The sequence below is a fragment of the Rhinopithecus roxellana genome, chromosome 7 (genome assembly GCF_007565055.1).
Source record: "Rhinopithecus roxellana isolate Shanxi Qingling chromosome 7, ASM756505v1, whole genome shotgun sequence".
Classification (NCBI taxonomy): domain Eukaryota; kingdom Metazoa; phylum Chordata; class Mammalia; order Primates; family Cercopithecidae; genus Rhinopithecus; species Rhinopithecus roxellana.
The window spans coordinates 58089355-58110007 of NC_044555.1; the positions used below are offsets into that span (position 1 = coordinate 58089355).

The window sequence follows — 20653 nt, forward strand, 5'->3', positions numbered from 1 at the left end:
GCGAGAGAAAGTCCAAGAGGACTGGATGGATTTGGCAACACAGAGGTCACTGCTGCCCTGGACGAACACTGACTGGATGGAGTGGCAGCGGTAGAAGCGGAGGAAGAGGGACTGCACAAGGAATGGGCAAGTGAGAAAACAGACAAGGATTCTGAAAAGTTCACCTACAAAGAGGAACAGAGAATTAGGGTTGTGGTTGGAGGGGGTGTTGGGTCAAGTTGAGTTTTTATTTTTATTCTTCAAGAACGGAAGCTACCAGGACATGTTTGATGAAAACAGATCCAGAGGCTGGGCGCAGTGGCTCACGCCTGTAATCCCAGCACTTTGGGAGGCCGAGGTGGGCGGATCACCTGAGGTCGAGTCGGAGACCAGTCTGGCCAACATGAGGAAACCCCGTCTCTACTAGAAATACAAAAATTAGCCGGGCGTGGTGGCGGCGCCTGTAGTTCCAGCTACTCAGGAGGCTGAGGCAGAAGAATGGCTTGAACCCGGGAGGCGGAGGTTGCAGTGAGCCGAGATGGTGCTGCTGCACTCCAGCCTGGGCGACAGAGTGAGACTCTGTCTCAAAAAAAAAAAAAAAAAAAAAGAAAGAAAAAAAAAAAAGAAATAGATCCAGAAGCCAGGAAGAGCTTGATCATGTGGGGTGACATTATGAGTGAAGAAGTCCTCAGAAAAGAGGAGAAACTTGCAATTCTGGCCACGATGGAATAACTGATGCCAGCTGTAAACACCTAAAAAACTGGGCAACTATTTTTAGATATTGGACAACAGGCCGTGCAGGGCTGTGAGCAGAGAGAACACAAAGAAGGTGAGCCTTACAAGCACCCTGAGTTTCTGCCTGGAGGCACTTTCAGACCATGGTTTAGCAAGCGGGTCTGAGCAGCACCAGCACTCTCAGAGTTACCAGAGCGACCCAGCCAATAGCAGAGAAACAACGGAATCCCAGAAACATGTCATTAACCCAGAAGTCAAAAACAGAGGAAAACAGAAACAAAGAACAGATGGGGTAATAGAAAACAAGTAACAAGATGATAGACTTAACCCTAACCATTAAATGTCAATGGATTCAACAGACCAACTAAAGGCAGAGATTGTCAGATTGTTTAAAAGAGTAAGGCTGGGCCGGGTGCAGTGGCTCACGCCTGTAATCCCAGCACTTTGGGAGGCTGAGGGGGGTGGATCACAAGGTCAGGAGTTTGAGACCAGCCTGACCAACAAGGTGAAACTCTGTCTCTATTAAAAGTACAAAAAATTTGCCAGGCGTGGTGGTGGGTGCCTATAATCACAGCTACTCGGGAGGCTGAGGCATGAGAATTGCATGAACCTGGGAGGTGGAGGTTGCACTGAGCCAAGATCACACCACTGCACTCCAGCCTGGGCAACAGAGTGATCCTTGCTTTAAAAAAACAAAACAAACAAACAAACAAACAAACAAACAAAAATATATATATATATATATAGAGAGAGAGAGAGAGAGAGAGAGACAGAGAGACAGAGGGGAGGGGGAGAGACAGCTAGCTACGTTAAAAGAAAATAATGCAAAAAATTAGACCATGAAAATCATTTAAGCCTAAGAAAGCTGGAGTAGCAACATTCATATCAGACAAAGCCGACTTTGAAAGACGGAATATTACCAGAGATTGAAAGGAGCATTTCATAACAACAGGGCTAGCCGGGCGCCGCGGCTCCCGCCTGTAATCCCGGCACTTTGGGAGGCCGAGGCGGGCGGATCACTGGAGGTCAGGAGTTCCAGACCAGCCTGGCTAACATGGGGAAACTCTGTCTCTACTAAAAATACAAAAAAATGAGCCGGGCGTGGTGGTGGTCACCTGTAATCCCAGCTACTCGGGAGACTGAGGCAGGAACATGGCATGAACCTGGGAGGCGGAGGTCGCAGTGAGCAGATATCGTGCCACTCCACTCCAGCTTGGATGACAGAGTGAGACTTCGTCTCAAAAAAAGAAAGGCTTAAAAATCAGTGATTTAAAGTGATGCCTTAGGTTAGGAAGCTGGAAAGAGACAAGCAGGTTAAACCCAAAATAAACAAAAGGAAAGAAACAACAAAAAGTGGAAATCAACAAAATGGAAAATAAACCAACAGAGAAAAATCAGTAAAAGCAAAAATTGGTCCTTTGAAATTAACAATAAAAATTGATAAGCCTCTATCTATCTAGGTTGATCAAGAAAAAAAAAAGGGCCAGGTGCAGTGGCTCACGCTTGTAATTCCTGCAGTTTGGGAGGCCAACGCAGATGGATCACCTGAGGTCAAGAGTTTGAGACCAGCCTGGCCAACATGATGAAACCCCGTTTCTACTAAAAATACAAAAAAAAATTAGCTGGGTGTGGCGGTGGGTGCCTGTACTCCCAGCTACTCGGGAGGCTGAGGCAGGAGAATCACTTGAACCTAGAAGGCAGAGGTTGTTGCAGTGAGCTGAGATAGCGCCATTGCACTGCAGCCTGGGTAAAAGAGCGAAACTCCATCTCAAAAAAAGAAAAACAAAAAAGAATTTAAACAAGGTCACAGAATATAAGGTTCATATGCAAAACTCAACCGAATTTTTTTTTTGAGGCAGGGTCTCCCTCTGTTGACCAGGCTGGAGTGCAGTGGTAGACGCATGGCTCACTGCAGCCTCAACGTCCTGGGCTCAATCGATCCTCCCGCCTCAGCCTGCTGAGTAGCTGGAACTACAGGCATGCACCACCATGCCTAGCTAATTTTTGTACTTTTTGTAGAGACGGGGTTTCGCCATGTTGCCCAGGCTGGTCTCAAACTCCTGGGCGAAAGTGATCTGCCCACCTTAGCTTCCCAAAGTGCTAGGATTATAGGCGTGAACCACCACACCCAGCATCAATTGCATTTCTGTATAATATCATGATGAATTAGAAAATCAAAGATACCATTTAGAATAGCATAAAACACATGGACTACATCAGGAAAAACCTGACACGGAAGTACTGGGTGTGGCCAGCCCAGAGCAGTAACAAGACCTGGGATACTCAAGAACCCTGAGGTGTAAGGCATTGGGAAAGCTCACGGCTTTCAGTGCAACAAAGTCCACAAGTACAGCCCGAGATTGCAACATATGTTTTTATTACTCAAGGACAACCTGGACTTCACCAATGCCCAGCTTCATGGGGGCATGTAGTGTGACTCACGGCTGAACACAGAATCACTGTTAAGCCTGTGCTACAGCCCTGGGCTACTTTTGGACACGCAAGAGGACACTAGGTTACAGGTTACATGAAACCTGACTTGCTTCTAAAGACATGTGACACATGTTTTTCCCTGAAAATGTTTCCCTTCCCTGTCTGCCATGCTCCCAACTTTTCTGCCTTCCTGGGGCTTCACTGTCCGGGTAACTAGGTCTTGGGCCCAGCTGGACCTTGGGTAGTGGCCCCTCTGCCACAATCAGTGCCACATTAGGCCAGCTCACAGGTCCCTGGTAAAGCCTGAACACACTGGCCTGAGGTGGAGGGTGGGTGCTGCTCGGCTCTCTGGAGGATCTCAGAATTCTTGCTTCTTGCTAGGACTGAATCGCGGGACTTACAGCCATACTTCACTTTTCCCAGGGTTTTTCTTTTTGAAACAGGGTCTTGCTCTGTTGCCCAGGCTGAAGTACAGTTGATACAATCATGACTCACTGCAGCCTCAATCTCCCAAGCATAAATGATCCTCCCACTTCAGCCTCCCCAGTAGCTGGGACCACAGGCGTGCGCTACCATGCCAGGCTAATTGTTTAAAACAATTTTTTGTAGAGACAGGGTCTCATCATGTTGCCCTGGCTGGTCTTGACCTACTGGGCTCAAGTGATCCTCCTGCCTTGGCCTCCCAAAGTGCTGGGATTACAGGCGTGAGCCACCGTGCCCGGCCACACTTTTCCAAATTGTAAGCAGCTAGGAGGGCCCTAGGCCTCATCGGCTCCATTGTGCAGGGTGGCCACTGTTCAAAGAGATGGGCAAAGGGCTGCTGCCAGAGGCCTGGGCTGCAGACGCCCTGCCTAGCTCTCAGGGGAGCCAGCTCCCTGCTCCACACCCCTACGCAGCAGCCCCTCTCCTCCCCTCGCGGGTCTGTGCAGCCAGCAGCCTCCCAACATGCGCCAGCCTCCTCACTGGATGCCAGCCTTCCTTGTCCCCAGATGCTGGCATGGAGGCAGGGTTCCACTCTGCCTGCCTGTGCCCACAGAGCCTAGAACAGCAGGGCCACTGCCTTCTCTCCCCCGCGGGTATAGGCCCCCGCCCCTACTGCCTGCAGAATGCTGAGGACTCGTGCACCATGAGAACTTCTGACCATGAGAACTTTGCCTTCCGGATTTGGGGGATCTGCCCAGGTGAACAAATCAGCTCTGAAATTCATCACTTTCTTCGGGCCCCTGCCTGTCCTGTTCCAGGCCCAAGCCTACAGAAGGAAGAGGAAAGTCCGCTTAGCAAATCGGGGAGGCTCTCCCACTGCCAGAAGCCCTGGCTCAAGGGCTGGGCCATACTCCCTTATCTCCTGGGGCGTTCGTGGGAATTGAGGGTTTTTGTTTGTTTGTTTTTGAGACAGGGTCTGGCTCTGTCTCCCAGGCTGGAGGGCAGTGGCTTGATCATGGCTCACTGTAGCCTCTACCTCCTGGGCTCAAGTGATCCTCCCACCTCGGCCTCCAAAAGTGCTGGGATTACAGGCATGAGCCACCTCGCCCAGCTGAGGGTTCCTAAGCAGTGGATCTTCCAATAGTACCCGGGATGGAAAACTCCTGCTGCGGCTTCCTAATTTCCTGAAAGCACAGAGTGGGGCAAGCACCCTCAGGCTAAAGGAGGGGTTACTGTCAGGAGGGAGGGAGTGGGCCAGGGTCTTGCTAAGGGAAGCATGTGGGGCCAGCTGGGCTTCCAGAGGTCGCCAGAGCCAGTGGCCTGCCCGGCTGCCCCACGCCCTCAGTGCAACTGGGACACTCTGCTCTTTGGGGCTGGCACGGATGCGCCTGAGCACCCCAGAGGCCAGCCCGGGCGGCAGCACCTGGGAGGGAGCTGGACGACAGCAGCTGCAGGCTGTCCAGGGCCCCATCCTCGTACAGGGCCAGCTTCTGGACCATCTTCTGTCGGGCAGGGTTGATGATAATCTGCGGTGGCTCTGATGATGACGATGCAGAGCTGCCCAGGGCCAGTCCTGGAGTGGAGATAGCACTCCCTTAGCCTCATGCTGTGTCTCCCCAACCCCCAGCCTAGCACCCTGCCTCCCTGGCCTCAGGCCTGAATTCCTCAGAGAAGTCCAAGGGCAGGGCCCAGCTCTCAGGCTACCCGCGACAGAGCACTCCTTGTTCCCAGCCTTCAGGAATGGGGTTGGGAGAGGGCTGGAGAGCAAGCTCCACCTGGGGAGGACGTGGCCTGGGGAGGGGAAACCAGGCTTGCTAAGGACACAGTGAGCTGAACACCCGGCCCTGGTTCTCTTCTAGAAGGCTGGGGTGGGGACTACAGAGGCTTTGGTCCAAGGAGGCCCTGGTCCCTCTCCTGCGAACCCATCTCCCCAGCTACCTTCCACAGCTGTGGGCCGGAACCCTGGGCCACTCCCCCAGCTGGATTCTCCTGCGGTGTCCCCCTGAGGACAGCTGGCCTCCCCGAGGGGTGCTGGGCCCAGAGGGCAGCTCGGAGTCAGGTGCCATGAGCGCAGGGCAGCAGAGAGGCCGCCTAAGCTCTCATCACTCTCCACAGGCTGGTTGAGGCCTCTCTGGAGCTGCTCCACCACCTGCACACTGGCTCCTGATGGTGCTGCCAGGGGCTGCCATGGGGCAGCCCCACTGTGGGCACCACCAGTGCTGGACATGTAGGAGTTCTCCTGCGGGGAGGGGGGGATGCAGCTGGCGGCCTCCAAATGCCCGGGCACCCCCGCCACTACTGCCTGCAGCTTCTCTAGCCTCTCGTACACCTGCAAAGTGGAAAAGAGGGACTCTCAGGGTGAGGTGGCAGCCCTCGCCGGTCACCCCGTGGGCAAACCACAGGGTTGCTCCAGGCCATCCGTGACCTGCCTTGGGGCTCTAAAACGGCATACCCTGCAGTTGGGAATGCTCTGCCCCTTGCCCCTCTGTTCCCATCATAGGGAGTGCTAAGAACTGTGGCTGCCAAAGGCAAGGACTGAGAATGACCTCTTTCTCTTCTACAAAGTGAATCTCACTGCCCCACTGCCCTCAAACGGGGCCTCTCCATTTTCAACTGTCACCAGAGAAGAGGTGGGGTACTAGGGAGGGGACAGAAAAAGGCAGATGCAGTGGCGCAGTGCACCCAGCAGGGGGCGCGGCAGAAGCTCTTTCCTTCTTTCTATGTGAAGTGGGGTCAGAGCTGGGCTCCACAAAGCAGGACTGCATCACTGCCTGGGACCCTCAGTTCAGAGAGGCCCTGCCCCAAACAGAACCAAAGGGCAAGCAAGAAATGCGTGGAGACTCCAGAGAGACCTAGCAGGTGCTGAGACGGGGTCAATACAGAGCAGGGCCTGGAATGCAGGCTTTCTTGCTGGCCACCCCATCCCAGTGGGCAGCTGGCTACCTGGGTCATAGGAGGCCTCCTTTTGGCCCGGCGGTGCAGGCAGCAACAGGCCAGCCGGCCCAGGCCCAGGCCCAGCTCAGGTGGGCAGGGCCCGGGCCTGGGGTCCAGGTGCTTCTTGCAGATCTGCATGGCGATGGGAGCAGCCCAAGAGTCTGCGGCCAGACCTGCTTGCAGTGTGCTCTGGGTGCTTCTCAAAGCCACTCCAGCCTCCTCAGCCTCCTCTTCCACCAGGTCTTTCTGTGAGATAGATAATGTGAATATGGCTACCAGGTGGCCACACCTACAGCTGCAATCCTCAAGTCCTTGTCACTCAATCCTATGGTGTTTTTTTTGTTTTTTTTTAATAAGAAAAGAGATGGGGTCTCGCTATGTTGGCCTGGTTGGTCTCCAACTAGGCTCAAGTGATCCTCCTGCCTCAGCCTCCCAAAGTGCTGGGGTTACAGGTGTGAGACACTGCCACAGCTCTTGGTCTTTCTACAACTTACTTTTTTTTTTGAGACAGGGACTCATTCTGTCACCCAGGCTGGAGTGCAGTGGTGCAATCGTGGCTCACTGCATCCTCAACCTCCCAGGCTCAAGTGATCCTCCCACCTCAGCCTCCCAAGCAGCTGGGATTACAGGTGTGTACTACCATGCCTATCTTGCTATGTTTGTTGCCCAGGCTGGTCTCCAACTCCCAGGCTCAAGTGATCCTCCTGCCTCAGACTCCCAAGTAGCTTCTAGAGATTTATTAAACACCTACTGTGGACCAGTGGTGCTCTGGGCTCTAGGGATACAGGAACAAATAGAACCCTGGGCCCTGGTTTGACAGATCTGACTTCCTGGTGGGGGAGAGGCCCATGGAGCCTTCTACCAGGACCTGAGGAAGTGACCCAGGAGCCGGGGTCTGAGGCATGAAGTAGCCTGAGAGGGCAGAGCCGAGAAGGAAAGTGCCCCACAGAGAGACAGGTATCCTAGAGAGGCACCCCAGAAAGAGGTACCCCACAGAGAGGCACCCCAGAGAGATAGTATCCCACAGAGAGGCACCCCAGAGAGAGGTACCCCACAGAGAGGTACTCCACAGAGAGGTACCCCAGAGAGGTACCCCAAAGCGAAAGAGGTACCCCACAGAGAGACACCCCCAAGAGGCATGCCACAGACAGAGGCACCCCACAGAGAGATGCTCCACAGAGAGGCACCCCACAGAGAGGCACCCCAGAGAGAGGTACCCCACAGAGAGGCACCCCAGAGAGAGGCACCCCACAGAGAGGCACCCCAGAGAGAGGTACCCCACAGAGAGGTACCCCACAGAGAGGCACCCCAGAGAGATAGTATCCCACAGAGAGGCACCCCACAGAGAGGCACCCCAGAGAGAGGTACCCCACAGAGAGGTACTCCACAGAGAGGTACCCCAGAGAGGTACCCCAAAGCGAAAGAGGTACCTCACAGAGAGACACCCCCCAGAGGCATGCCACAGACAGAGGCACCCCACAGAGAGATGCTCCACAGAGAGGCACCCCACAAACAGGCACCTGACAGAGAGGCACCCCGCAGAGAGAGGCGCCCCGCAGAGAGAGGCGCTGTGGGGGTGGAAACAGGACCAGAGGCCATCTCCAGTTCTGAGATCAGACAGACCAGGAGGAACGACCAGGGTAGGCGGTGGCTTTTCTCGCAGAGGGAGCGGCACATACTAAGGCTGTGAAGCAGGTGGCAGGGAGCGCCCCGGGTCCTGGGGACCTGGGCATCGTGGGGTCAACCACATAAGAGATTGGGCCTTCACCCCAAGAGCAGAGAAAATGCAAAGGGGCCTTTGAAAAGAGCACTTTGGCTGCAGGGTGGGGAGCAAGTGGGGAAGTCCAAGGACCCCCAAAGAGCCTGGTGTGCTTCTTCAGCAGGATGCATGGATGGATGGACGCGGAGGGGAAAGGAAGGAGGGCTTGAGCCTGGCTCCTGGGTTCTCAGCGGGGCTGAATCCTGATGGAGACCCCATAGCACACAGGAACGGCCCCAAACAGGAGGAGAAGCAGTGAAGCAATTACTGGCTGAGCACATTCTGTGAAGTCTGTTTTGCATATGGGAAAATAGGCCCAGAGGGAAGCAGGAATTTGCTGGAAGGCCACTATCAGGCTGGGGCTAAAACCCAGGTCTCCAGTCTCCTGGCCCCACCACAGTCCACGGTGAGGCAGACAGTGGAGTAAGAGTATGAGACAGCTCAGGCTGCCCTGCACGGCGTGGAGAGCTCAGCTGCAGCCTGCTTCTCTACCACCACCTCTCTCCAGCCCGAGTCCTCTGAGTGCCGCTGCAGCTTGGGTCCCAGCGCCCTGGGACTGCCCCTCCCCCTGCCCCCAGCCCAGGTGGGGTCTGTACAAGGCTCATAGTGTCTGCAGGCAAACAGGTTTGTCCTCAGCAAGGTAAACGGAGTTGTCTGAGGCCCTGCCAACTTTCAAAAATGAGGCCACTGTGGCAGCAGAGGCATCCATGGGCACTGCGCCCCAATCATCCCCACCGTTGGGGCTGTGCCTGCTGGCTGCCAGCAGCTGTGTGTCCCGCCTGGCCCCGCCTCAGGGGGCTCACCAGATACTTGATCCTGGCACCGTGCGTCTTCACAGCCCTCTGAGCAGCCAGGGTCTCGAGCACCACCTGGAGACAGGGAAGAGGGAGAGCATGGTAGTGGCCTTGGCAGGGAGGAGGCCTCTGGTGTGGACATGGATCCGACCTGACAAGGGTGTGGACAAAGGCAGAGCCAGATGTTATGGGACTGAAGCTCAGGCGACTTGGAGGGCCCATTCGAAGACAAATTACAAACACACAGTTAGGTGCAGGGTGAGGAGGAGAGCCTCGGAGGGAGGAGGGCCTGGAGCTGCAGCCTCTTGGGGTCCTGGCAGATGGCCCCTGGCCTGCAGTGTACTCTGCAGCCCCCACCTCTGCCTGCCCGTGGCTTCTGCTCCTCTGAGCCAGCAGAGGGGTCAGTGGCTCACCACCCCAAAGCTGAAGGTGTCCGTGTCCACAGCCAGCCTTCCTGTCTTGATGTACTCCTCGGGCAGGTAGGCCAGGGTGCCCCGCACCGTCCGCGTCCGGGCCACCGTGCTGCTCTGGCCGGGGCTGGACCCGGCAAAGCGGCTGAACCGGGCCAGGCCAAAGTCTCCCAGCTTGGGTGTCAGCCTCTCATCCAGAAGGACGTTGGAACTTGGGGAGGGAAGACAGTGGCGTCAGCCCAGTTCTAGCTCCTACACCTGCCCGGCTTAGGTAAGGCTGGACTTGAGGCTGCCAGCCCGGTGCCTTGCCCACAGAAAGTGCTGGCACTGCCCTGAGTACTCCAGCTGCCTGGGGGCCTCTGCTCATCAGTGGGGCCCATCCTTGGCCTGTTTCCACACCTGTGCCATACCAGGTATTGAGGTCCTAGGCCGTGCCTGATCCCCACATGGACGGGACAGGGCCCCCCTTGCTGCAGGCCCTGCCCCTGCAGTTCTCACGGGCCCCTCCTCACCTCTTGATGTCTCCATGGATGAGGCTGGGGCTGTCCTGATGTAGAAACTGAATTGCCCGGGCTGTACCCAGAAGGATGTCCAGTCGCTGAGGCCAGGAGAGAGGTGGGCAGGCCTGGGTCTGGGGCGGCAAAGGGGGACAGGGGAGGTTGCTGGGTGGCCGTTCCTTGATCCCAACCAACCTTCTATCTGTCATCGTGCAGCCTGGAGCAGCCACTTCACTCTCTAGGCTTCAGTCTCCCCTTCTGGAAAACGAGGAGCAAAGTCTCCGTGACCTGCACTTCTTAAGCGGGTGCAGACTAAGCTACTCTGGCTGCTTGTCAAAGCATTCAAGGCTGGGCAGTGGCTGGGGACATGTTCAACAGAATCTGCTGGGCATAGGCTCCCAGGGCTCATCCCTTTGTCCCTGGGTGGTCGGAGAGTCCTTGAAGGCATTCTTCCCACTCTCCCCAAACACAGTATGCCGGAGGAGGCAAGGGGGTCCTCCGTCAGCGCTGGGTGGTCCAGCTGGTAGCCCCAGACCCCCTTGCCTCCGGGGCTTGCTGATGAGACCCTCCAGCTACTCCGCTTGCAAAGGGGAGGGGCCTGGGGAAGAGCTCTATAGAAAACAGTGGGCCGGGCCAGGCACGGTGGCTCACACCTGTAATTCCAGCGCTTTGGGAGGCTGAGGTGGGCAGACCACTTGAGGTCAGGAGTTTGAGACCAGCCTGGCCAACATGGCAAAACCTCATCTCTACTAAAAATACAAAAATTAGGCAAGTGTGGTGGTGTGTGCCTGTAGTCCCAGCTACTCGGGAGGCTGAGGCAGGAAGATTGCTTGAACCCGGAGGGTGGAGGTTGCGGTGAGCTGAGATCACACCACTGCACTGCAGGCTGGGTGACAGAGAGACTCCACCTCAAAAAAAAGTGACCCCACCATGGGCCAAATCCTGAGCGGGGTGCTGCTGGGGAGCTGGAAGTGCAGGCCTGGCCTGCTGGCAGGCCCCGCGCCCGGCTCCAGCCAGGTGTCAGGAGTGCTTTGGGTCCTGGGAAGCGTGCTGGGCCAGGTGAGCCTACCTGGCAGTGGAGACGGTCCTCCAGGGAGCCGTTGGGCAGAAAGCCGTACACAAGGCAGTAGAAGCCGTTCTGAGCACAGTAGCCAGCAAAGTCCACAATGTTTGGGTGACGAAACCTGTTTGAAAAAGGGGAGCACTTTCCATCAGGCCAGACTGGGTGGGCAGCCCTGGCTGGGGCCTCAGCTCGCCTGGGCCTGGCAGGCCTCAGGCGTCCAAGGGAGCCAGGTCCTGTAGCGTGTGGTCTGAAGCCCCACGGGACCTGGTGTGGCTCCCCATCTGGCCTCACCTGGACAGCTGCTCCACCTCGGTCAGGAAGCTCTGCTTCACTGCAGTCCACTCCAGGTCAGCGTCCTGCAGCCCCCAGGGTGCGGTGGGGGAAGGGGCAGGGAAGACGGGCAGCGTGAGGCTCTCCAAGCGAAGGCCTTCGGGCCACCAGTGCCACGTGCCTGAGGCCCAGAACAACCAAGGGGCCAGGGACCCTGCGCCGGAATGAGGGCTGAAGGAGTTGTGTGGGGAAGCGAGGGGGAAAGGCTGGAGAAGTGAGTGAGGGTTGTCTGATGGCCTTCCAGGGTCCCTGCCAGGGTGCGACACTCACCTCCTTCAGCCTCTTCACAGCATACACCGTGTTCCTCATCACTGCCCGGTACACGCACCCAAAGCCACCCTCCCCGATCTTGAGCTCCTCTGAGAAGTTGTGGGTGCCCTGGGAAATCTCACAGAGGGGCCAGCAAAATGGAGAGGGGTGGGCTCCCTGCAGGAGGGACCCTGAGCTCTCTGGGCCTGGCTGTGAAAAGAGAGCCTGGATCAGGTGGGGTCCCTTGTCTCCTCCCTTCTGCCCAAGGCTCCAGGCACTCCCCACCACAGCTGCCTCCCAGCTGACCCAGCTTGGCTGACTGCGGCTCTGTGGTACACCAAAGGCTGAATTCCTTCCTCCTTGTCTCGAATCTTCCCTGGGGGGCAGGGGACACCTACCTTGGTAGAGGAAGGGGCTGGAGATGGCGGTGGAGGCCGCAGGGAAGCAGGGCTTGGGACCAGGCCGAGCTCAGGCCCTGAATGGGTCTGGGAGCCTGGAAAAGCTTCAATAAAGACACCAGTGAGAGGCAAGCAGAGACCAGCAGCACGTTCTACAGCCGTGGCCGCGGTCAAGGTGGGCCCTTCTTTGGGTCCACCGAGCCCAACAACCGGGCCCTCTTACCTGGGGAGAGGAGGGTGGAGGCTGAGGATGGCAACTTCCGGGGGCTCCAGGCCTCGGCCTCGGCGGGTGCAGGGATGCTGCTGGGCCTCGGGGCAGTGGTACTTGGGGACGGAAGCGGGGCGGGAGGGTGCCCTGGGACGCCAAGGAAGGAAAGGAAGGTTGAGGCCCGGGTGGGGGAGCCCCGTGGGGCCCGCCGGCCTCCCGGCCGTGGGGTGTCCGGAGTCCCGCGCTCACAGGCTGTGATGATGTCCCGCGCGCGGAGCAGCTGCAGGTGCGTGAGGATGTGCACCAGGTCGGCCACACGGGCGTTGCGGTTGATCCAGGGCCACAGGACGCTGGCCGTGCGCTGCCCGGAGCGCTCGCACAGCCGCAGCTCAGTCTGGTCGCGCACGATCAGGGCGGCTGCGGAGCAGGGGGCGTCAGGCGTCGGCGCCGGGAGCCCGCGCGCCCCCCGCCCCCCGGCCGCCCGCCGCCACCCACCGAACTGGCACCAGTCGGCGGGCTCCAGGGCGTCCATCACTTTGTAGAAACGGCACATGACCCAGGGCGGCACCTCGTACAAGAAGTGCTGGGCGCCGGGGGCTGCGGGCTCCCCCGGGCCCGGCCCCCCGGCCATGGCCGCCGCCGCCGCCGGGCCGGGGCCTGTCGGGGCCTCTCAGGGCCGCGGCGGGCACGGGCCTGGGCCGGCCGGGTCCGCGGACACTGACTCACTTCCCCTTCGAGCCGGCCTCGTGCGACGCCCGGCGGGGCGGAAGGGGCGGTGCCCGGGCTCGCCGCCATCTTGCGGGCCGCGGCCGCGCGCTCGGCCACACGGGGGCGCCCCGCGTCGGGGAGGGCCCGGGTCGCGGCGCGTTCCGCGCGCGGCAGTCGGCCTACCGGGCTCGCCCGGGCGGGGCTCTGGAGGACGAATGGCGGCTCCCGGCGTTGCGGACCGAGGGCAGGGCGGAGGCCCGGGCTGCTCGGAAAGGGGCCGGGGCCGGGCCTGCCGAAAGCTCCTGGGCGGCCCGGCGGGAGCCCTGCTCTCCATTGCGGCCTACAGGGCTGTTACCAGGAGCCCTGCCGGTCCGCCCCACGTCTAGCCCCCTGCACACAGCAGCGGCCTTGAGCCATTCACACTCCTTGGGTGTCCTGAAATGTGCCAAGAACGCTGGCCCCCACAGCCGTGAGTGTACGCGTTGCTGCTGCCCCAGCCCTCGTTTGGCAAGCGTGAGCTCAAGCAGTTGTGGTGAAGGCTTCCTGAGCCCGCCGGCAGAGCTCCTGTCACCCCGTACCTGTCCCCTCCTGGGCATCGTCCTTGAGCACTTGTCTGGACCGCCACCCCCGGTCCCCGCCCTGAGATGGGGAAGACCCCACAAGCAGCAACGCAGACTTACTCTTAAAAGTTTCTCCAGCTGGATGTCTCCCCCAGCGACAGTTCCCCTTGCCCTCTTGATCCTGACAGGGAGGGGTGCCCCACCCCTAGCCATACAGACTTAGAACTTTTCCTAGAAACGAGAGCTGCCCAAGGCCCACAGCTGGCCCCTGTTGGAGTCTCTTCCTAGAAGCCACCACCACTGTGGCCACTCCTAAGGAAGATGCCAACCATACCATGAAACCCATGGCTTCTCACAGGATAGACTTTACTGAGATGTACCAACTCAAGTATCTGAAATGACTATGCACACCCATGCTAACCTCCACGAGGGGACTTGTCCTGCTTACACACAAAGGCCCATCAGCTTCTGGAACAGGGCTGGTGCATGAGATGCTCAATGCATACAAGTCGACTTTTCAATTCTGGGATCTACCTTTCAAGGCCCGGCCTTTAGAGGGTACCTTCTAGTATGTGCATGTGAAGCTGGACTCCTTTGAGCAGTTGTCTCCTCCAGCCCCTTACCAACCTGGTGAGGCTGCTCCTGAGAGCCAAGGAAGTCTAAGTAACAAGGGGGCCCCCTTTGGGCAAACCCCTCAGCCTGCCCTTGTCTGGTCAGAGAACCAGGTTAGCAGTCAGCAGAGGGCATGTGAGGGTTCTGGCCAGAATGACACAGGAGGAGCCACAGCCTGCAGGGGTGGGGGTGTCCAAAAGCACCACAGCACATCCAGACCTAGGGGGTGCCCCTACCATATGGGTCAGGAGCAGGGAGGTTGTGCTGCAGGCTGACTCATGCCAGGCCTTTCCTGTCACACGCTGAGCAGTGTGCCTGGAAAGCACTGGCTTGGAACAAGTTGAGGGGGCCGGTGAGGCCAGCATATGAAGGCGGCTTCCCTTGGCCTCTCGTGGCAGGCCTGAAGGCAGCTATCTGTGTCCAGGGACAGCCAGATCCAATGAGGAAACGCAGCACCATGCTGTCATGTGAGCTGGAGGGGGACTTCTGTCTTATAATGAAAGCCCAGACCTTGAGTCACTTTCACAGAGAGATTTATCGAGAATGCTAACAGCACAGGATACAGTACTTCCCAACAAAAGGTGCAAACGCGTCACTTAGAAAGGCATGCTGAGTATTCTTTGCTTTCACATGTATTAAAAAACTTACAAAAATAAAATAAAACTGCGTGCTGCCCATCTTTTCCAATAGTAAAAGAACCTTATGAAAAAATCACTTGATTTTACAACAAAAGACACAAACGGACATTTTTATGTAAATTTATAAGGCAAACTCTTTATATAATAAATAGGTTACAGGGATTCAGTGGGGGGGGGTTGAAACGTATACAGGTACATTCAGACAGGTTTACTGAAATGGTACAAATTTCCTTAATAAATTGCCTTTTGTTTTTAAATATATCAGTGCTTTCAGTCATTTGGCTATACACAAAGAACCTTTTTTCTGAACACTACAAAAAAGCAATCGATAATTTTTGTTTTTAAAACGACCTACTTATTTTCTAAAGTAATTGTCCCAAAACACAAAAACTGAAGGTGAATACGATACAGGGCTTTTAGAGACATCTCCAGCTAAGTGTGTCCCGGCCTCTCCCCGTGCCCCAAGTGCACCTCTCCCAACCTCAGATGGGTTTCCAGGCTGGAGCGAGCTCCCTTCTGCACAGGGTGGCCTGTTACTGGCAATGCTGTCCACAGCTCTCGGCCTCTGGGCTGGCACAGGGGAGTATGACTTCAACTCAGGAGGGGGCAGACACCCTGCCTGGCTCTTCCAGATGCTGCACCCTGCAATGGTCACTATAGTCAGCACTATCTCCACCTCTCAGAGGAGGGAGGGGCCGTCAGGTGTTTTGTGAGCCCAAAACCACGTCTAATGAGGGTAATGGCTTTTCTAAGATGTTTTTGCCATGGAATGGGAAGGGGGTTTCTCACATCTAAATTTTGCTGGGGATCGGATGACAGCCAAGAGAGCGCAAGCCCCCTCCATGGTCATTTTATTGCCCTGGGAAGAGGAAGGTGGGGAATAGAGATGTCACAGTGTTGAGCCCTGGAGGATGGGGTGGGATGTGACAGAAGTGTCTTAAACAGTAATGCCCATGGGGCACACCTTGGAGAGAGAATGCCCACCACCTGGCCTGTCCAGGAAGAGCTGCATCAGGGGGAGTGGCCAAATGCATCTGCCAACATTAGCCTGACCTATGCCCACAGCAGAGCATCCCAGCCTCCTGCTTGGGTGGGCCCAGCCCCATTCTCCCCAGCTCTTCAGCTCTGCGCACACACATCCCCTCCTGGTTCCCCTCAAGGAAACATCAATCTTGTCTTTCCTTAAAAGTACGGAATGGTGGTAATAATCTCAGGGGGAGGGGAAGCAAAACAAGAATCCACTGGGCAGAACAAAACCTGGTTTTGCTGTGACTTGGAAAGTGGCAACACATCAGCTATTCGGCTTGCTGGCTTGGAGTGGGACTCCTGGGCTCCACTGCTTTGGGTGGCTTCTGGCTGATCTGGGCAGGGGTCATCTGTGTGGCTCTCCCCTCTCATCTCAGTCAGCATCCCCCTTCCTCCGAATGCTTTTGTTTGTAAAGAAAAAGTGTCTAGAAATATTTGTCTCTGGAACAATTACTTTAAACAGTTACAATACAGACTTCAGTTCAAACACAGAAGAGATTCACTTAGCAAAATTCCTTTCACCCACCAAAAATTACACAAATATAAGCCTCAACACCACAGTTAAGAGGACCAGTAGAGAGAACCTCATGTCTGGAACACAAAAGGAGAAATAAAAACCAAACCAAACCCAAACAGAAAAACCCCAGAAAGACAAGTAAAGGGCAAAGAAGGAAGGGGAAGGAGAGCAAACACAGCACACGTTACAGTGTCCAGATACACAGGAGCCCAGCACGGGCAAGGGCTCGGCACACATTGAGTAACAGTCCTGGTGATATTTGGTCATATATTCATCGACTACTGACTCTGGAGCGGCTGTTATTGATTGAAGCAGTGACAAATCAAACGGAAAGGAGGCCGTGGTAGCAAGGGAAGGAGCAGGCTTGAAGTTCTGCAAGCCTTTTGCACTCCACTGTCCAGCTCCCCAGAAACACTGAACTGGGTGGGCCCCACTCCATCCGGGCAGGGCTAGAGGTCACCGGGTGAGGCTAACTCGGGCGTCGATTTCATGTCAGTCAGAAAACACGTACGTGGACGCACGCAGACACCCACCTGTTCATGGCCAAACATCAGCGGCAACGGCCTCCTCGCCTCCTCTGCCCCCATCCCAGGCTGGGTGGGGAGAGAGCATCGTGACCCACTGCTAACACTGAACACATGCTGGAGCAGGCCCCGGATGTGGGCCCAGAGGCTGCCCCAGCCCTGGTCCTCCGAGGGGCTCGCGGATAGCCCGGCCACTGAAAGGGCCTATGGCTGTTTTTGTTTTGGATTCAGGCCTCAGGAGAAGCAATGACAGCAGGGAGGGAAGCTTTTGGCCCTGGTGATTATAATGCTCTCTGCTTTGGAAGAACAAGTTTCTGGATTTTTTTGGTGTTTCTAATTATTAAAAAAAGATGATCAAAAAGAACTGTTACAGCTAAACTCTCTAGCAGATATTGCTCATTAAGAATTACAAAAGCAAATGCAATTACTCATAGGATGGGGGAGAAGAAAAGGACATTTCTGGAGTCTTCACTACTTCCTGGATGGGACTCACTGGACTGATGCACATGATTCTGGGGTCCCTGGCATTCTCCCTGGTGCAGCTCACAGGTTCCGAGACAGGCCAGGCCTCCTGTCTCCGCTCTAGCCCACAGGCTCGACAGAGTGGGAAGGATGAAACACACTCGGACCCTACTGGCAGGGAGGCCTGCGAGGCTGACTCTCCACATGGGCTCACCGTGACCAGGTCACGGGAAGGGGATTGGGGGAGTCAGGCCACCCCAGTGGACTCCAGCTCCCAGAGGTGGAAGGGGACCAGGCTGTGCCGACTACGTTCCGGACTTCAGCAGGTCAAGGGAGCGCTCCTGCACCCAGAACCTTGGGACCTCTTTCACAAGCATGGGAGAAACAAGAGTGCAAAACCTGGGTGCTGCCTGGAGCCTCCTTCACCTGGCACAGGAAAGCCCTTGAAAGAAGCGAGGAAAAGACCACGAATCTGCTTGGACAGAAGAAGTGACCAGCAGACAGATTTGTCGTTTTTTTTCTTTTTTTTCTTTTTTTATTTTCCCTTGTCCTATGCTATGGTTATCAGAAATATTGTAATTAAGCAACAGGTATAATTTAACAGGTCTTTTTTTGTGTGTGGAGCCACAAGCAAAATGAGTTTATAATTGTGCAATATACAGATATATATATAAAAATTCAACTGCTTTGTGTGTCTAGTCAGTGCGTTAAATAAAAGGGACAGAAAAACTAAAAGCAAAACTAAAAAGCAAAACAAAAGCCCAGGATAGAGGAGACAAAGCAGGCCTATGCGCACAGTCTATGCATTACTGGATATAATCAGGGTCACCAGGAAGAACAGCTTTGCCACTTGACACACAAACACTGCAGGGAGAGGGGCTATCAGTGGGCAGGAGCCAAACCTCTTAGCCTTTTCACCTTTTCTGCTCTCACTGCTGAGCAGGACCTGATTAAAGGTAGGACAGAATGGGGGTTTTGGGGACAAAGAGATTTCCAAATTCCCCAAATGTTCTTGAATTCAAAGGTTGGATTTCCTCCAGGGTCTGGATTCTGCCTGTGCAAAGTCGGGGCCCGGAGTGGTAGCGGGGGGTTGTGCTCCCTCCTTGCACTGCCCTCACACCTGCCTCCTTCTGCCTCCTGACAGGGCAGGCAGGGGGCCTTGGGGAGGCAGTGAGAGACCAGCTCAGGCGGCCTGCTGATCCAAGGCGAGCAGAGCAGGAGTGGGCAAGGCAGGCTGCCCCTCAGGCAGAAGTGCCTTCCTAGTTCCCTGGGTGTTTTCCTGACATATCAGCGCTGGGGTAGGCTCTGTCAAGATGAGAAGAGTGGCAAGTAGGGTGGTGTTGGGCCTTCCAGGTCACTGGTGAACGCTCCACCTTCCATACCACTCCCAAAAGACAGGGTCAGAAGCCATGTCCTCAGGTCGGCTACCTCCACAGATTCCCCTTGCCTGTAATGCTCACCAGGCATCTCAGGCCAAGTGCTAAGTATTTTTAGAACAGTATTTTTGTAAAAGCTTGCTCTTATTCATTCAAAAACATCAGTATGTAATTTTCTGCCAAATGTTTTCTAGGTTTTCCTTCTAGATTGTTGGGAACTGACTTCAGGGTTCAGCTTTTCCCCTCTAATATGTAATTTTAGACCCTGGGGGAGGCAGTATCCTAGTGATTTATAACAAGTAGACTATGCCTTTTCTAAAGATTGATACAATAGCTAAAAGAGAAAGACACCAAAATGGAGAGAATCAACAAATCATTTCAGAGCAGAGAGAAGAGCAGGAAGACCCGGAGGGAAGGGTTCTGCCCCCAACTGGGCAGGTCCTCCAGACCCGCTCCATGGTAGGGGCTCCAGAAACAGCTCACTCCCTAAAGTCTAGGACACAGGTCCTAGAATCTGCAGGTATGAACTTGAAAGAGGAATTCATTTGGGGCAATGACACAGGCTAAAAATGGATGCCCAAAGGTCTTCTTCAAGAACTGGTACCTGTAACCTCCCCTGGCCCAGTCAGCCCAGAGAGCCTGACTGGAATGCTCTGGAAAAGGAGCTGTGGTTAGAGGGGGGATACAGAGTTCTAGCTGTCAGGCTCCACTTGGGCTAAACCAAATCCAGATGGTCCCACCCAGGGGACTCCGCTCATATCCCTCTGCTCCCTCCTGGGCTTGAGCCGCTTATTAAGTGATTTAAAATTCAGAGGTTCTGTCAGCTAAAGAAACTCCTTTCTCCACCAAACTTGGCAGTTTGTGTCTGGTTATTACCCTCTTTCGCCATCCCTGTCACAGCAATGAAAAGCTAGGCAGAGAAGCAGGTGACACCTGGCATGATGCCACCCAACAGAAGACTGACTGTCTGCACCCGCGTCGGCACTCATGACTAGCAGCTTCTGCCATCCAGCGAGCTGGATGCTGGGCCCCTTGGCTAGTTTGGCACTGATGGATTGGGGGATGTAGCATTTCTGGGTGTCCCCTGTGCCTTTTGACATGGGAATACAGCATCAGCAGACGGGAGCTGTGCTAGCTCCTGGCTGTGACCAAGTATCTCCAGCTCACTGAGCTGTCAAGGCCGGCGATCCCACCGGCTATGACAAGCCCACCACCAGGCAGGGCTGGGAGGGGTAGACCTGGGGGGAGCTCAACGACCTACAGTATTGTCAGGAGAGGAGGTAGTAACTAACAACTGGAACAAGGGTGGGGGAGACTGTGGATGTGACCTTAATGACCTAGCCCCACAGGTACTGGAAAGCTGTTGGTCTTCTTCTACTGTTCACAAATTCACTGAAAGAGGCCCCCATCTTCATAGTGTTCAAGTACAGACAAAATTGAGGTCACACCCCAAAACTGGGCCGGACACAGCTGGTGAGAATCCTGCAGCTTAAGGCTTTCCCTCCAACCTCCTGTCAACCTGACCCCAAGGCAGGGGCAGCATGGGAGCTGCAGGGCCCCTGCCTGCCAGGGCAATAAACCGCCAAGGCTGTCTGCTGAAAGGCGACTGACTCGTGATGCCTTTGGGAAAGAAGAGGGAATGAGGAAGAAAGAGGGAAACAGAGAGAAAACCCTAAGGAGCCTCAGGCCCCACTGGCAGCTCTGGAATAAACTCGAAGGGAAAGAGGCTGGGGAACAACGGAGCTGCAGGTGGGGCCCGAATGAAATAAAGTGACACTTGAAATGCTGTGTTCCCAACCACAACTGCCCAATCGGCCCTGAATGAACTGTCATGGGTGACAGGGGGGCCTGGTGGGCCACGCACTCCTCTTACCAGGACCAGATGACACCCAGGTGATGGGGAAGCAGCTCTGGACAATGAGTGCAGAAGCCACATTTCATTTGACTAAGTATAATGCATAAAAACCCAACTGACCAAAATAAACATCTTCTCAGTGACAACCTGGTCGGATGCTGCG

General features: G+C 55.6%; 1 protein-coding gene across 2 annotated transcripts; it reads right to left on the reverse strand.

Annotated features, from left to right (window-relative positions):
• Positions 1-3074: 3074 nt before the first annotated feature.
• IRAK1 (interleukin 1 receptor associated kinase 1) lies at positions 3075-12931 on the reverse strand. Of its 2 annotated transcripts, XM_030933506.1 has the most exons (14): positions 12708-12931; positions 12462-12629; positions 12228-12359; positions 12005-12108; positions 11628-11816; positions 11319-11383; positions 11034-11148; positions 9980-10098; positions 9471-9678; positions 9067-9132; positions 6514-6750; positions 5509-5899; positions 4994-5143; positions 3075-4396 (listed from the first exon to the last, which is right to left on the reverse strand). In XM_030933506.1, exons 1-14 carry the CDS (start codon positions 12841-12843, stop codon positions 4338-4340), a joined length of 2139 nt encoding a protein of 712 aa, XP_030789366.1. In that variant the 5' UTR covers positions 12844-12931; the 3' UTR covers positions 3075-4337. The 2 variants fall into 2 exon arrangements, with proteins under 2 accessions (XP_030789366.1, XP_030789365.1); XM_030933505.1 differs by having other exon boundaries at positions 12462-12926.
• Positions 12932-20653: the final 7722 nt, after the last annotated feature.